Below are 16,454 nucleotides of genomic sequence, written 5' to 3' on the forward strand. Positions count from 1 at the left end.
TGTTTCCTATTCAGTTTATGGCCAATAAGAACCAGTATAAATTTACACTATTGACTTGTCTGAAGCAGCACACTGTAAATAGAGCCCTGAACTTCAGTGTATAGTACCACTAAGGAGACAAGCCAACAGAAGAAATTCTGCTCTGTGTGACTTTATTTGCAGAGGTAGGTACAACAGCAGTTTCACTCACTCAGGCCTGCTTTAAAAAAAGCGTTGATAGACCACATTTGGAAATTATGTTAACAAATCCCAGGAAGAGAGTGGGCAAGGTGACAGGGCAGAAATACATAGACTTGAATATTCTTAAAACCATACATAGCTGATGATAGCAATTTTTCTTTTCTTTTTTTTTTTCTTCCCCTCCTGCCACTGTTCCTAATAGCAGAATACTGGCTGGTTTAATATTCCCATTTCACTAAAGACAGCAGAAAGACTTAAGACATACACAGGAGGGAGAGCTGTCATACTGAAAGTCTGTTTAATTCTTTCTGACTTAAGAGCACATGGATGGGAAATCTCACAGATTTTTAGATGACTTCTGCTGTTTAGGTATTTTTGTAGGCACTGCAATTTAACAAAAACCTGAATTACATTTCCATTTTAGAAGCTAAAGATTTTGGCAAAGATTTAGTTATGACAGCATATGTGCATGGAGACTATTGTCTTGATTTTAAAAAAGAAATCTAAACATGGCTGAAGTCAGTGTAGGTAATGGAATGTTGCAGGGGAGGTGAAATTTGGTAATACAAGAGCCTTGAGAAACAGAAGAACCTGTCTGGGATAACAGGTTACCTTCTGTTGCTGTGACAGCCTCCAGAGCAGGCTGCTGTGGTGGCTCTGGAACCACGTGCCACAGGACTTTACTTTTAAGTCATTCTGAAAAATAAGAACAGACCAAGCTATGGAGAAACTGATGACAAGTTAAAACCACAGACAATGGCATATAGCACCTCATTCAGGAGTTAAATTGGATAACAATACTTGCTCAGTGTGAAGAGAGACTGCTTGAAAAGAACAATTTGATTTTTAAAAAAAAAAAACCAAAACTTTTGCCAGTAATTCTCTAGTCTGTTCTGCAGTTGCTTTTAGAAATAACTGCAGTGAAAACTCAGGATTAAAGTCAAAGTGCCACTATTGCATTGTTTGCATAGTTGTTTCTGAAAGATGTCATGTTCCTCCCCACAGTTAAAAACATGGTATTTTTATTAAAACCTGAGATCATATATATACCAACAGCAAACTCTTAGAGCTCGTGATAAGGAGAAACACTAAGTTTCATCTAGTGTTCTATCCTTAGTTTTGGTCCATTTTTTGTCCTGGAGAAGTGAACCTCGGGAGGTGGAAGGCTTTTACAGTCCCTCCTACAAATACTTCCTTTTCAGTATTTCATGGAGGGAACAATAAAGTTACACAGGCTGCAGATTCCTAGATCTGACAGTAAGATATTTCTTATAAAAATTCAGGAATTAGCATAGCAGCAGATAGTAATCAGCACTTAAAAATAATTCAGGATTTAATAAACAAACTTCAGCCTTTGTTATGATGTAATCAGTTATGCCTGTCTTCAGGAGACTTTTTTCATACTCAGTATGTTTTCACCTGCCGCTAGCTTTTTATATAAACAGTGCAGTTTATCTGGCTGAGGTGCTTCAGCATCAGGAGTGGAGGGAATTTCGAAGTCGGAGGAGCTCTGCGAGTCCCTCCTCAGTTCCAGATCCGGAGTCCTGGAGTTGTCACTTCCTTCAGCCAGCACATCCTGAGCATGAGCAGTGCCAGCTTCTGCGTCTTTCGCACAACATCTGTTTTGACCCAGTGGCTTCCACCGACTGTTGTCAGGTTGACTGTCTTTGGTGGTCTCCTGCAATATGGAAACAGCTGCTCTGCTCCCACCTTTGCCAAAGCAGCTACAGTCCAAGGCGTTTCTCTCTTGGGAGGTGATGAGTACTGTGTCCATTTGGCTATCCCAGCCCTGGCTCCCCTGTTCCGATATGTGCGTAGACTGAGAAGAATTTTGCGAGGAGATGTGTGTTGAGTCGCTTACTCCATCTGAATCGCTGAAGAGTGACTGAGACCCACCAGCATCTGCTGAAGATGGGAAGTTCTCTTCATTTTCAGAGCTCTCTTCTGGTTTGTTACACTTAAAAAATGCATCCCAGCGAGGGATGTCGGCATTAGACTCCTGTTGGTCAGTAGTTGTTAGTCCATCAAAATTCGATGTGGAAGTGGCATCTGGCTCATGGGAAAGAACCTGAACTACATTTATTTCAGATTCTTCTTCTTCATCATCATCATCATCATCATTTGATTCCTCACAGTCCATGAAGTCTACCTTGGGGGAGATGTAAGTTGTGGTCGCTTTGCAACCTTCTGTGCTCTCAGACTGTCCTGTGTTGGAGAGCCTGCTCTCTTCTCCCTGCTGTTTTAGAATCTTAGGCCTTGCAGAAATTAATTCTGAGTCAAAGAGATCATCTTCATCTGTCAAGAAAAGAACAGAGGGAAAAAAAATACAACCCAACGCTAAGAAAAGTTCAGATCTCTGACAAAATTCTGTGAGAGCAAAGTTTTAATAAAAATCCATTTAGTATGAGGAGAGGAAAAAGTTCTTTAACCCAGATGGACACTTAGCAGGACATTATTGACAGCGTTTGCCTTGCCTCGTCCAGCACAGTGCCTTACAAGGAAAGCTGCTAGTTGTCACCCTCCATGTCAGATGCAGCAGATCAGATGTAGCGCTGGTAGTCACGTTTATTCATTTATTCGGCCTCTGACACGCTTTGCCAGGACTACCTCACGCTTGGCACTTCAGAAATAGCTGCAGAGAATGCAGCAGGCCCAAAGTTGTCTTCTAGTTCCCACGTGGCTTTCCAGAGGCTGTGCACAGCATCCACCTACCAGCAGAGCTTAAAAAAGCTGCTGGGCATTAAACAGCCAGCAGCATGAGATAATGAAGAGGAGCAATTCCACTGATACACCACTCTGCCCCGCACCACGCAGGAGGTGATAGAAGCAAAGTTCCGTTAGAAACAGCTTGACTAGGGATGGTCCAGGACTGCAAAGTGAAACTCTTCCAGAAACTTAAAGGGCTGTTAAGCATGAAGCACATTTTAAGATAATAAACAAGCGTGCTTTTACACAATTAGTGCTCTCTCACCCTCCTACAACCTAAGTTCATTTAATTTATATTTCTCCTTTCTAACCATTGCTTTGAGCACAGACAGATTGTGGTGACCCCCATGGCTTTTGGCACCTCTGCTTAGTCCCAGACTGTCATTTACGGCACAGCAGCACCAGCAGAACCTTTACCTGTGTCAGATGAGTCTCTCTTGTGGGCTCTCTTCAGTGTTCCTAAGGGCTTGTACCTGGGTTCCATGTTTCTCCTGTAAGACCTGCATAATGGCTTTAATCTGAAGTGAATGAGAAAAGCGATTCATATTTAGAACTCGGCAGATACTTTCAGGAGCTCATAACTTCATCTAAGTACACTGTGGTAAAATTGTTAAAGGCAGCAACAGCTAGGGAAAAGTTCTTAATTCATTGGTGAGTTTAGGCAGCTTAAAGGTAGAAATCTGTCATTTCTATATATTTACCTTAAAACATGTACGCCGTTTGGAAACTTTTAGTGCCTTGCTTAGAGAAGACAAGATGACAGGGTTCAAAACCTGACTGCAGTTTTATTCAATAATTGTAAAGTATCTCCTTTCTGATTAAGGAGGAAAAGAAAAAGGAACAAAGAAACAAGCCCGCATTTTATTCAGACCGAGTGACACCACTGCTCTGCTGCTTTCTAAGCTGCTAACATTTGTAGCAGCACAAAAGTACAGGCCTCTGATGCCATACAGAGGCTACGAGTTCAAGTCCCCAGAAAAATCCTATTTAAAAGAAACTTCTGACAAGTAGTAATGACAAATAGAAATAGGTCACAGAATAAAATGAGATGAATGTGTATTCAGATTCCACCCAGAGTTTAACAGCAGAAAAGCCTCTATACACAGATGTAAGTAACGTGTGGAATATAAACTCTCAGACTTGGCACAACATTCAGGTGATCTTCAGAAAGCTGAAGTCTGCAGGACTGATTATAGGGGAAAAAAAATCTGAATTATGAGACAAGTAAAGCAAAAGGCCATGGCCTGCTTGAGAGGCTGGGATTCAGGAGGGGGTTGTCCTACAAGAACAGAGATCAGATCACCTCCGTTCAGCAGCCACCGGTCACTTACATTTCCATAACTTTGTCTTCTGTCCTACCCACTGGCAGCACATTGGGATACACATTCACAGGGCGGATATAGCTCAGGAAATCCTTAATCTAAATTGAAAAGAAGCAGCAGGTTAATAAGTTACATCAACAGTTAATAATTTCACTTAATGGCAGCACTGATCAAAGCACACCCACAAGTACTACCAGTTGTCTTGTGCAAAGACCGGTATGACCCACGAGCCAAACTGTTATCAAAGCGGATAGCTCCGTAACAGAAAAACATCCCTGGAAGGATGCTGAGAACTCAGCCTCACCTAACCACCTCACGGCAGTTATCAACTACTACGCTGGCCATCACTATCTCTGAAAGAAAAGGCTAGACAAACCTCTTCCTACGGAACGTGATCCAGTGCTTCACTGTCCTTACTGCTGTAGGTCTTTTCAGACCTGCATTTTTCTTACCGGACTTCAAGTCCCTAGTCATGCAGATCAGGTATTTCCTTCCTCAAAGACTTTTCCTAAAGTCTCCCTTCAGTCCACTATAAAAGCCCGTTATGACAAAACACTACACTTTTTCCAGGCCTTACTCTGTTGACTTCTAGATGCTCTGCAGACAGTAAATTTCTGAAAGAATTGTGTCCAGTTTGGGGCACTCCACTCCAGCTGAGGCTTTATCAGTGCTGAGCACTGAAAACACTTGCAAGTTTGCAGATTACACTCCTATCTATGCAGACCAGTAGGATCCATCTATTTTTGCATGTGGAGGTACGAGTCTGTTACAATACACAACTCTCCATATTCTGCCAGCAAAGCTGCCACGTTGTACGTACTGCGCTAGTACCTCCATTTAAAATTCTGCATGGCAGAGAAAATTGAAACTTAACCAGGATCTTAACAACAGAACCGTCTTCCTAGGGCTCAGAATAATCTCCATTTTGTATGTGCGAGGCTTTGTGACAGGTTAATTGTTAGCACTGATCCCATTTCAGTTCAGTTTCTTAGGAGAGAGAAGTATTTTAAGAACTGGATTGAGTCATATTAAATGAAAGTGTGTGATGCTGGAGAAGAGCTACCATGACCAATTTCCTTTTAGTCTTTTACACAGAAAGAGGAGTAACAGCGGCAGCTACAATGTGGAAAAATTCTGTTTAGATGTGTGGGCAAGGAAAAGGCAGCAAACCCGCCCAAAACTGAGTCACAGCAGATAATGTACTGAAAACCAAAATGCCAAGCTTTAAGCATTGCATAGTTACACAGTAATCTAAAATAAAAAGGGAGTCAAAACAATTGTAGCAGTGACCAATACTTTGAGAAAACAAAAAATAATAGGTTTATAATCCTGCCCTACCTTGACATGTTCTTCTGCACCTATGTTAAAACAGACTTCTCTGTCTTCAGCATCCAGAACTTCCTATCCCCTTATGTCTTATTACTGAAAAGATTTTTTTTACTGTGACAAGTCATGTCATCCACTCCAAAATAATCAAAACTCCTTTATTTTTTTAATCAATGTATACTCAAGTACTACAAATATACAAACCTCACTGTATGAAGAGTGGAAAGAGAAGCAAGCTCTGTATGTACTCTCCCCAGTCCTAAAAAAAGAGGAGGTACAAATATTAGGTAACTGCTCTTCATCCTCCGTCAACAGGCAAGCATAACCTACTCTTAAAAAGTCCATTTTGAGATTCAGTTACACAACCATCAGGCAAGATATGCACCTGAAACAACGAGTTTCTGCATGGCCCAAATGCTCACCTCACTATTACATTGGTTTTCTTGATCCTTTCTCCAAACCACATAGTGGAGGGTTTGATGCTGATGATGTGCAAGGGAGCTCCATTTTGGCAAGTCATCCCACAGGGCAGTCTGTTCCCTCGAAAGCAGTCATCATCCTGCCAAACGCAGTATAAAATTAAGTGTAACCCTAACCTTTTTTCCCCAAAAATTGAGCAACATAATATCGAGCCAGACCAACTTTTCATCTCACTTCCAACTGCTTTGAAACACTTTGCTGCAGCATCCTGCTTCCATAGTGCACCTGACAAAGCAAATCAATCACAGAGACCAATGCCCCAGTGTGCCATCCCCTGTTCTACTGGCTCTCCTCCAAGTTGGAGCCTTCAGCTTGATAGACATCCTGGAAAGGGAAGGCCATACACTACAAGCACACTGTGCATGGCTGCAGGACAGACCATACAAGCTTGCTTTTTGTATTTAAGTGGATAATACCTGACACATCTAATCTGCTGCTTGTCTTCACTTAAAAAATACAATTTTAAAGTTTCAAATGCAATTAAGTTATTTCTAGCATATTTTTTCCTTTTTGTTCTTTAAAAAAACCCCAACAAACAACCCACAACTTCAGCCCACTAACTAAAGTTGTCACTCTTTCGCATTAAGCCACCATTTTGCCCAAGCCTTCATTAGCACAACAGAACCAAAACTTTAGCACCTATAACCCATCTGTCACAGCAAAGTTAGCAGAGGCTTTGCAAAATGCTACACACCCGAGGATGTCGGCAGGCATGAATCTGAGTGTGTCGGTCTCTAGTAACGTGGTAGAGGATTTCTGGCATGTTTCTGAACATATCAAGTTTGTTCACATGCACCTGGAGAAAAGCAGAGTTTACTCTTAATTAGCTCAACATCTTAGCTCCAGACTGCAGTTGGAGCAACTATACAGATGTGGTTCTGCTCACAACAAATGCTGGTAGGCATTTAAACAATTACTACCCACTAATAACATCCAAGTCGAGAAGTGTTAGCTGAAAGAAACCTGGACATCTAGAACAAGCAGACCATACCTCCTATGCTGAAGAGGGATGAATATTCATCAATGAAAGTCAGAATATATCTGCTAACTATTAATGTCATGTGTAAGTGAGAAGGCTTTTATCATTCACAAGTGTTTTGGGTTTGTGTGGCAGGATTTTGGTAGTGGGGGTGCTACAGGGGTGTCTTCTAAGAGAAGCTGCCAGAAGCTTCCCCCACGTCCAACAGAGCCAATGCCAGCCAGCTCCAAGACAGACCTGCCGCTGGCCAAGGCTGAGCCCATCAGCAATGGTGGCAGCTCCTAAGGGGAGCTAAGAAGGGGGGAAAAAACCCACGAGGAGCAATTGCAGGCAGAGAGAAGAGTTAGAAGATGTGACAGGAGCAACCCTGCAGACACCAAGGTCAATGCAGAAGGACGGGCAGGAGGTGCTCCAGGCACCAGAGCAGGAGCAGAGATTCCCCTGCAGCAGACCATGGTGAGGCAGGCTGTCCCCCTGCAGCCCATGGAGGATGATGGTGGAGCAGAGATTCCACCTTGCAGCCCATGGAGGACCCCACGCTGGAGCAGGTGGAGGCACCTGAAGGAGGCTGTGACCCCATGGGAAGCCCACGCTGGAGCAGGCTCCTGGCAGGACCTGTGGCCCCATGGAGAGAGGAGCCCACGCCAGAGCAGGTTTGCTGGCAGGACTTGTGACCCCATGGGGGACCCACGCTGCAGCAGTCTGCTCCTGAAGGTCTGCACCCCATGGAAGAGACCCATGCTGGAGCAGTTGGTGAAGAACTGCAGCCCATGGGAAGGACTCAGGTTGGAGCAGTTGGTGGAGGACTGTCTCCCATGGGAGGGGCCCCAGGCTGGAGCAGGGGCAGAGTGTGAGGAGTCCTCCCCCTGAGGAGGAAGGAACGGCAGAGACAAGGTGTGATGAACTGACCACAACCCCCATTGCCCGTCCCCCTGTGCTGCTGCAGCAAGGGAGAGAAATGGGGAGTGAAGTTGGGCCCAGGAAGATGGGAGGGGTGGGGGGAGGTGTGTTAAATTTTGGTTCTATTTCTCATTGCTCCACTCTGTTTTCTTGGTAATAAATTAGATTAATTTTTTCTAAGTTGAGTCTGTTTTGCCCGTGATGGTAATTAGTGAATGATCTCTCCCTGTCCTTATCTCGACCCACAAACTCTCCCCTGTCCACTTGAGCGGCTTTGGGGGGCACCTGGCCTCCAGCCAGGGTCAATGCACCACAAGATAAAAGGGAGAGAGGTAAACACTGGGGATTAACTTCTCCCTGGAGAGTCCAGATGTTCCAGACTGAAATCAACTAGTTAACTTATTTTGGGCACAACTATAGCTTTTTAAGTGTAGGTGATGAAAGCATGCACATCTTTCACATACAGCAGTCCTCTGTGCAGCCATTTCCAGCTCAGTGACTGGCCACAATCATTCCTGAGGATCAATTCTAAAGCAACAATTACAGAAACGTTACCTTGATTCCAAGTTCCTCACTGAGGTTTATGAATAAATATTCATATCCGTAAGCAGCTTTGCAATTCAGCCACACAACATGATAGCGAGTCAGCGAGGTCCAGCTTCGCACTAACTCTAAGATCCCTTTTAAACACTCCTCCTGAAAAGTTTAGAAAATACCATCTTTGAAGATACTTCCAAAGTACTGTGATTTGGTAATGCAAAATGGCATTGCCTTGCAAGACTTAACCCTAACAAAGGGCTGGTTAATTAATTAGCAGCTTTAAAGACCTTTCCTCTCACAGCTTATTTAGACTTACCCGGCTTGGTATATGATAAAATTTGGGATCACAAAAAGTGGTGTCCAAATACACGCTCTGGATGTCTTTTACTCTGAAAGAGAAATGTGATATCAGAGTGAGCAGCGCATCACAGTAGTAAGATACACCACTTCCTCTCTCTTCTAAAGGAGGCAATTCTTCCTCTTTATTACAAAGAGCAAGTCAAAAGGGGCTTGTAACTGCAATATTGCCTGACTGCAAATATATTTAATCCAGAATAAAAAAAGAGGAAAAAAGATGACATTATTCCTGAATTGTCGATGCCTGTGAGATCTTTTATTCTTTCTAAACGCCATGAACAGATGAAGTCTCACCTGGTCCCTGAATGCAAAAGCTCCATCCTGGCTGCTTCTCCTTTTGCAAGCCTGAAATCCCCTGTATACAGCACAGTGCCATTCTCACCTTCAAACAAAAACCTACAGACAGAAACACTGAGTCAAACTCAACAATATAAAGCATTAAATGCCCGGTGTCAATTTGTTACCTTCCTTAGAGCAGTCTGCATGACTAATGAATGATGTAATAGAAATACTGGGCTGAATTTGGTCCTAGAATAATTTCAGACAAACTAAATAATTCAGACTCAGTATGCCTGGCAAATAACCTGTGCCTAGGCTGGTCAGAGTTGAAGACAAAAGCTCACAGCTTGTGAGGGTAGCCCAGCTGTCTGTTGCAGCCAAAGGAATCTATGATGTATCTGTACCAGGAAGCTGGGCACCTTCTTTCTAATGTCATACTTAAGAAATGGAGGATTTATTTTTAATCACAGTTTTGTATGTAATTTTTAAGTAAAAAGCTGTTATTCATAGGCATTGGGAAAAGTAATCTGCCCCACCAAGGGAACAACTTCTGTCTGGGCAGATCCCAGACAGTACAGTGGTTTTCCAACCCTGACCAAAGCTGGTGGGCCCTGCCACAACACTATTATCTCCAAGTAAGAATTTTAAATTCACTAGCTTTTTCTAGTTAGAAAAACCACAGCACTTAGTGAGAACTCTGTAGGACAAATTTCTCAGCAGAGTCATTTAGAGTACTGAAAGGACGTACATGACTGATCCTGGACAGTGACCAGCTGGTAGAAGTGTCACCTCTATATCTTCTTTCTGGAAGAGATGGTTAACATTATTTTCACACTGTAATAAGTACTACCAGGACTTTCACTGACACAGTGAAAGCAATGCATAACTCCCCAGGGCCTCTTGCAGCATTCAGCATTGCTTTTGACAAAGAGAAAGTCTCTTCCCATTCCAAGAAGCCCTGAAGAGCAATGAGCACCCTGTCATGCCAGAAGAGATGACTGAATTTTGTATGGTGCTTATGAAAGCCATTCAGCCAGAAGACAGTCCTCCTTCCTTGGTTTTTGGTGAACAAGCATCACGGAAACATCTTGGAATACACTTTGCCTGGAGATGCTCTACCAGGCCTGTACTTGACTTTTAAGTCCTGCACTTAAAACTCGTTAAAATAAGCGAAGAAATATGGAGGTGAAAAAAATCACAAGAGAAAAAGGGAAGTTGGAGATCACTAATACAGTGGAAAAACTGTTAAAAAAGAACCCCAAACACTATGATAGTAAGAACAAAGTAGGGAAGAAGAATTCATGTGGCTACACATCTTGGAGAGAGGAAGGGGAACATACATTTTAAAAATAGCTTGTCCACTTTGGGTGTTACAGGCAAGATCCATTTCCCATGCTTATTTAAACGGTATTACTGCCCATTACAAATATATGAATCTTTTTTGTGTGACTTACCTCACCAGATGTTTCATCCACTAAAGAAATCTGAGTTGGAGTTTCAACTTCCAATGCAACCTGTAACAAAATGAATAAATGCTTTACAGGATTTACTGAACATTTTGTTTCGTGCTTATGGCTAAGTATTCATTATGTAGACATCTTTAGCACTGACTGCAGCTAATGCTAAGCCTGTAAAATTAAGCCCATTTTCCCATAGTAAGTCATGCATTTCTGTTTCCAGTGGAAAAAACAGGTTTCTAAAAGTTGTCTAAAAATTAAATGGAGATACCCCTATCAAGGTATGCATGCCTAAAAAAGTTAGAATGTTGCACTTCTAACAGCAGCAGCTCAGGTTTCTCTAGCTGGATCATATGCCTTACTTTTGGATGACTACAAAGCCCAAGACATCCCAGTCCCAGAGCACACTAGTGGATCTTGCTCGGACAGGTCTCTGCTGCAGCACAACTTCTCCTCACTGTTCCCTATGACCAGACACGGAGCCCACAAATCACGTGCAGCGGGTATTTCTGTGTTTGTGTAGGGGTGATTAATCTACAGACTGCAATTAATCCCCTGTTTTGCCATATCCTCTACTAAAAACAGAGTCCTGCAACATAAAAGCTCTGTGGCCATCTGCAAGGTTAGCACTGCTATGCAGGCTCCTCTCCCATCCTCCTGGTTTGTTCTTTCCTTTTGTTTTAAACAATATCTGTATATAATTTTCCTGCCCAAAAAAGCCAAAGTGAAAATAAAGTCTCCTGTTATTACCCTCCTTAGGTAGAACCTCCAGCTTCTCAGCTGAGTCGTCTCCTCAGCACATTGGGGTTCACAAGATACCGCATCAAAAATTCCTAGGCAGCGAGATCCATTCAGCCGGTACTCAGACAAAGAAGGTAACATTTGGCTTCTCTACCAAAACCCACTACACCAATCAAACTCGGAGCTTGCTCCAAAACACAAGTGCATGTGTCAAAAACTTATACTAAGAATCCAAGCCACTAGCAAGAGTTGATGTTTTTAAACTTCAATACTAATTTTATCATCTACAAATTCTGAAGCTGAATAAAGTCAGGAGGCTGATCTAAATTCTGCATGTTCAATATTTCTCAGTAATTCTCAAATTTCCTACTGCAGTGAAACAATTGTCAAGTTTAAGATCTAAACTGCCCGAAGAATTCTTCACTGACAGCCACAGTTTAACTTCATGAGCATAAATGATATCTCCAGCAGAGTTCTCCCCTCATCTTTGACAGTTTAAATGTTAAAGCCAGCAGCAGATTCAAGGAGCCTTTCATGCCGTATGAACAAATAAAGGTCAGACTGGAAATCATAAAAACATTTGTCTGGAAGCTGATATCATGATTGCTTCTTTCAGTCTGGTGAATATCAAATCAGCTGTTAATTCATTTCCCAGTCATGCTACAAGTAGAAAGCTTATTTATCATAAGACAAAGTTTGTGAACAAGACATCCAACAGCTACTATCTGATTTAGGGCCTGTGTAGCTCATGCCATTACCAGCAGTCACTCCTGGGAGCACCAGCTGCAAACACCTATGTATTTTTTTTTAATTGTGTTGATTTGTGTTAATTGTGCTTCATCTTAGACTGTACCATGGGTACCTCTGGCATCTCTTCCCAGATTAATACTTTCTCAAACAGGGATGTCAAGATCAGCATTGCCTACTTTCCTTTTATGGCTCATACAAACTCCTAATAGCTTACAGGTATCTCCCTGCAAGGGACCTCTTCCTCTAGGTTAAACTCAAGGGATACTGGAAGCAAAAGGACACAAGCTTCAAAATAAAATAAAAACCCCAACCAACATCAACAAAAAAAACCACCACAAACCCACTTCGTATTTTTGCTAGTCCAGGAAGATTACTGGCTTAGAAAAATTGTCACCTACGCACACTGTGCTCCTTCACAGATCAAACATGCCTAAGGGACGTTCTGAGTCTTTTTTACAGAGTTCTGAATCATGTTCATGCTCCAAACCATTAAATGTTTCCATTTCTCAAGGCTTCAATATAAAGCTAGTTATCTTCTCCCTCAGCTTCGCAATTAAACTAGATCCCAGAACAGAAAAGTTCCCTACTTCTCTTTTTTCTCTTAGCCAGACTTACCTCCCAGGTCCCACTCGTACGAGTTTCTTTGGATACGGAGCTTAAGACCCACACTTACAACCTACTTAAGGAAACTCTAAGCCATAACTCCCCCAAGGAAACAAGCTTCAGCTTGCCTGAGATCCTTCTTGACCTTCCACTTGCCTAGAAAACTCTCCTGTCCTTGCTTGGGGGATACAGCAAAATCCTTATGCTGTGTGATGAAGTATGTACGTATAGTAAGATGTGAAAAGAAACATGTTCAATTTCAAAGCCTGCATCTGCAAAAGGAAGGAAATAAGTAACTACAAGTCATACCCATACGTGACCACTGATCACTTGAATTCTGGCTCCAAATAGTGGAAATCAAGTAAACTAATTAAGTTCTTTGGTGATCTTACATCACTAAAATGTTTTCATGTTAGAAATAGTCCATTTTACAAAAAGTAAAAGGAAAATAATATAACTAAAAGATTATACATACTCCAAGCAATACAAGACTTTAAATGAAGCAAAAGGGAAATGAAATAAGGACAGGAGCAAAGAGACACGAGCATGATAAGGAAACGAAGGAGCAAGACAAATGATCAATGTACAGATGGATAACATTTAAAGCTGAAGTTGAGAGAAAAGGATAAATTTTCTGGAGGGAAAAATAACATTAAACAGTAAACAACAATAAACCGATCCCACATAGCAAGCAGCAAGGAAAGGCATACTGATGTAGGTACTTAAGCCCTGAAACACTGTATCAACACCAATATTTCAACATTTCTGAGGAGGGAAAGCTTCTTCTTCCCTAGAGTCACTGCTTGGAAAGTGATAATTTAAAAAAAAACAAAAACTCACAATGTGATTCTCCCAAAACTTGTATTTCCGGCTAGTCAGCAGCAGTTCCTTAGTTACCGGTGAGCAGTATAATTTAACTTTCAAGCTGTGAGGACACAAAAAACACAGACGAGTGTTTTATAAAGTAGAGGCATGGAACAATCTAACGACGCATCAGCACCTGGCACCTAGTACATAAAACACATGCTCAGACCCATCTCTCATCTGAAGAGACTGCAGAGCAGCAAGCCTGCAAGAGCAGTTTTGCCCCAACCTGAAGCAGGATCAAGGTGAATTACTCCACCTTGTTGAGAAGGATTTTCTTCAACACCGCAAACGCAAAGACTTACCTATGAGTGCCCACGCATGTGTATTTTGTGCAGAAATAAATAAAGCGTGTGGTACATGGTCACACGTACACATATATTTGCTTGTTTCTATACCCATCAAGGTCTGTTTCAGATGTGCATGCTTTCCCTGGAACAGGCATTTGGGACAGTTAGCATTCAGCAGAACACAGAATAGTTCCTTGTTGTGGTTTAACCCCAGCCGGCAGCTGAGCACCACACAGCCGCTTGCTCACTGTCCCCCAGTGGGATGGGAGAGAGAATCAGAAGAGTGAAAGTGAGAAAACTTGTGCGTTGAGATAAAGACAGCTTAATAGGTAAAGCAAAAGTCATATGCGCAAGCAAAGCAAAACAAGGAATTCATTCCCCACTTCCCATGGGCAGGCAGGTGTTCAGCCATCTCCAGGAAAGCAGGGCTCCATCACGTGTAACGGTGACTTGGGAAGACAAACGCCATCACTCCAAACGCCGCCATCCCTGCCCTTCCTCTTCCCCAAGTCCCTTATAAGCTGAGCATGACATCATATGGTATGAAACACCCCTTTGGTCAACTGGGGTCAGCTGTCCCGGCTGTGTCCCCTCCCAGTTTCTGTGCACCCCCAGCTTACTCAATGGCGGGGTGGTATGAGAAGCAAAAAAGGCCTTGACTCTGTGTAAGCACTGCTCAGCAGTAACTAAAACATCTGTATATAACAAAACCATCTCTATATTATCAACACTGATTCCAGCACAAATCCAACACACAGCCCCATACCAGCTACTATGAAGAAAAGTAACTCTGCCTCAGCTGAAACCAGGACGTTCCTATAAAGCTCCAGCTTTTGCACAGCGCACATAGAGACCTGATGAGCAGAGAGAGATTCTCTGCTCACATTTGAGGACATGCAACATCTACTCTAATAAATTAAACAGTCCCTGGGAACTGGCCCACAACCTCTCTGGGCCCATGTTTGACCATTTGCATAGCGAAAAAGAAAAGATGTCCATTGCCCTTTTGTTATGCACCTCCAAGAAGAGTCTACCCCCACTTGCAAACAGTGATACACAGTTGTTTCCTACTCTTAAGGCTGAAGACACCCAACTCTCAGCCTCTCCTCACACATCATGTGCTCCAGCCCCAGACCAGCTCAGCAGTCCTGCTCCAAAACACTGATGATGTTTTTTGTCCAGGGGAGCCCAGGACTGGACTCAGTACTCCAGACAAAGTCTTAAAAGTGCTGACCAGAGGGAAATAAGTCTCCCTCAAAGTGCTGGCTACCTGCTTGCTCATACACTTCAGAGCGCAGCCGGGCTCCTTCGCAGCACAGGCACAGCGCTGTCTCCACACACTGACACACTCCCAGGGAGCAATAGCAGCAAGGATCCTCATGAAATTCATAGACTGCATGAAGTTCAACAAGGCCAAGGGCACCTGAGTTGGAGCAGTCCTCAATATCAATACAGACCGCGGGATGAAGGGATTGAGAGAGGGACTTGGGGGTACGGGTGGATGAAAAATTCACGTGACCCAACGTGCACTCGCAGCCCAGAAAGCCAGCTGTGTCCTGGGCTGTATCAAAAGAAGTGTGACCAGCAGGTTGAGGGAGGTGATCCTGCCTCTCTACACCACTCTTGTGAGACCCCACCTGGAGTACTGCGTCCAGCTCTGGGGTTCCCAGTACAGGAGAGACATGGAGCTGTTGGAGAGAGTGCAGAGGAGGCCACAAAGCTGATCAGAGGGATGGAGCACCTCTCCTATGAGGACAGGCTGAGAGAGTTGGGATTGTTCAGCCTGGAGAGGAGAAGGCTCTGGGGAGACCTTAGAGCACCTTCCAGTCCCTAAAGGGGCTACAGGAAAAATAAGGAGGGACTGTTTACAAGGGCATGGAGTGACAGGACAAGGTTTTAAACTGGAAGAGGGTAGGTTTAGATTAAAGAAGAAGTTTTTTTTAGGATGAGGGTGGTGAGGCACTGGAACAAGTTGCCCAGAGAAGCTGTGGATGCCCCATCCCTGGAAGAGTTCAAGGCCAGGTTGGATGGGGCTTTGGGCAACCTGGTCTAGTGGAAGATGCCCCGGCTCACTGCAGGGGGCTGAACTAGATGAACTTTAAAGGTCCCTTCCCACCCAAACCCTTGGGTGACTCTACGATCCATAGCAGTTTCCATACCCTACTTTGCTCACGCTTTGCTTTGAACCAGCCGCCTCCTCAGCGTTCCTGGCTCGGCGCTGCTGCGTCCCAGGCCGGGCAAGCAGCCACTGAGGCCGGGCCGCACCGGGGCGGCCTCCAGCAGGGCGGGGCGGCCTCGCCCGTCCCCTCTCCCCCCTCAGGCAACCCCGCCGCCAGCCCGTACCTGCCCTCCAGCCTCCTCTTCAGGGCAGGCGCCCGCAGCCCCTTCATGTGATCTGGGGAGACAGGGCACGGCCATCACTGGGGGGGCGGGAGGGAAGGGGGGGGTTGCCATGGGGACGGGCGGGGGGCGAGGCTCACCCTTGTGGCAGTGCGAGAGGAAGTAGGCGCGCGCGCGCAGGTTGTCGTGGTCGAAGCGGTCGATGGACACGCTGGGATACTCGCGCACGCGACCCCCGAACCGGCTCATGGCGGCGAATGGTGTGCCGCTTCCGCCAGCCTCCCCGCGGCCCCGCCCCCCAGCTCTCAGCCAATCGCGAGGCGGCTCCGCCTCCTAACAG

At 44.1% G+C, this 16,454-nt stretch overlaps 1 protein-coding gene across 3 annotated transcripts; it reads right to left on the bottom strand.

The window, feature by feature from the left end:
- Positions 1–152: 152 nt before the first annotated feature.
- DCLRE1C (DNA cross-link repair 1C) lies at positions 153–16,380 on the bottom strand. Of its 3 annotated transcripts, none has more exons than XM_054813559.1 (14): positions 16,255–16,380; positions 16,118–16,169; positions 13,461–13,545; positions 10,524–10,583; positions 9,818–9,873; positions 9,085–9,186; positions 8,750–8,822; positions 8,449–8,589; positions 6,709–6,810; positions 5,957–6,093; positions 5,739–5,793; positions 4,218–4,306; positions 3,304–3,404; positions 153–2,475 (listed from the first exon to the last, which is right to left on the bottom strand). In XM_054813559.1, exons 1-14 carry the CDS (start codon positions 16,361–16,363, stop codon positions 1,565–1,567), a joined length of 2,073 nt encoding a protein of 690 aa, XP_054669534.1. In that variant the 5' UTR covers positions 16,364–16,380; the 3' UTR covers positions 153–1,564. The 3 variants fall into 3 exon arrangements, with proteins under 3 accessions (XP_054669534.1, XP_054669536.1, XP_054669535.1); XM_054813561.1 differs by having other exon boundaries at positions 15,939–16,169; positions 16,255–16,347; XM_054813560.1 differs by having other exon boundaries at positions 13,461–14,223; positions 16,255–16,320.
- Positions 16,381–16,454: the final 74 nt, after the last annotated feature.

This window comes from Grus americana, chromosome 1 (genome assembly GCF_028858705.1).
Source record: "Grus americana isolate bGruAme1 chromosome 1, bGruAme1.mat, whole genome shotgun sequence".
Classification (NCBI taxonomy): Eukaryota; Metazoa; Chordata; class Aves; order Gruiformes; family Gruidae; genus Grus; species Grus americana.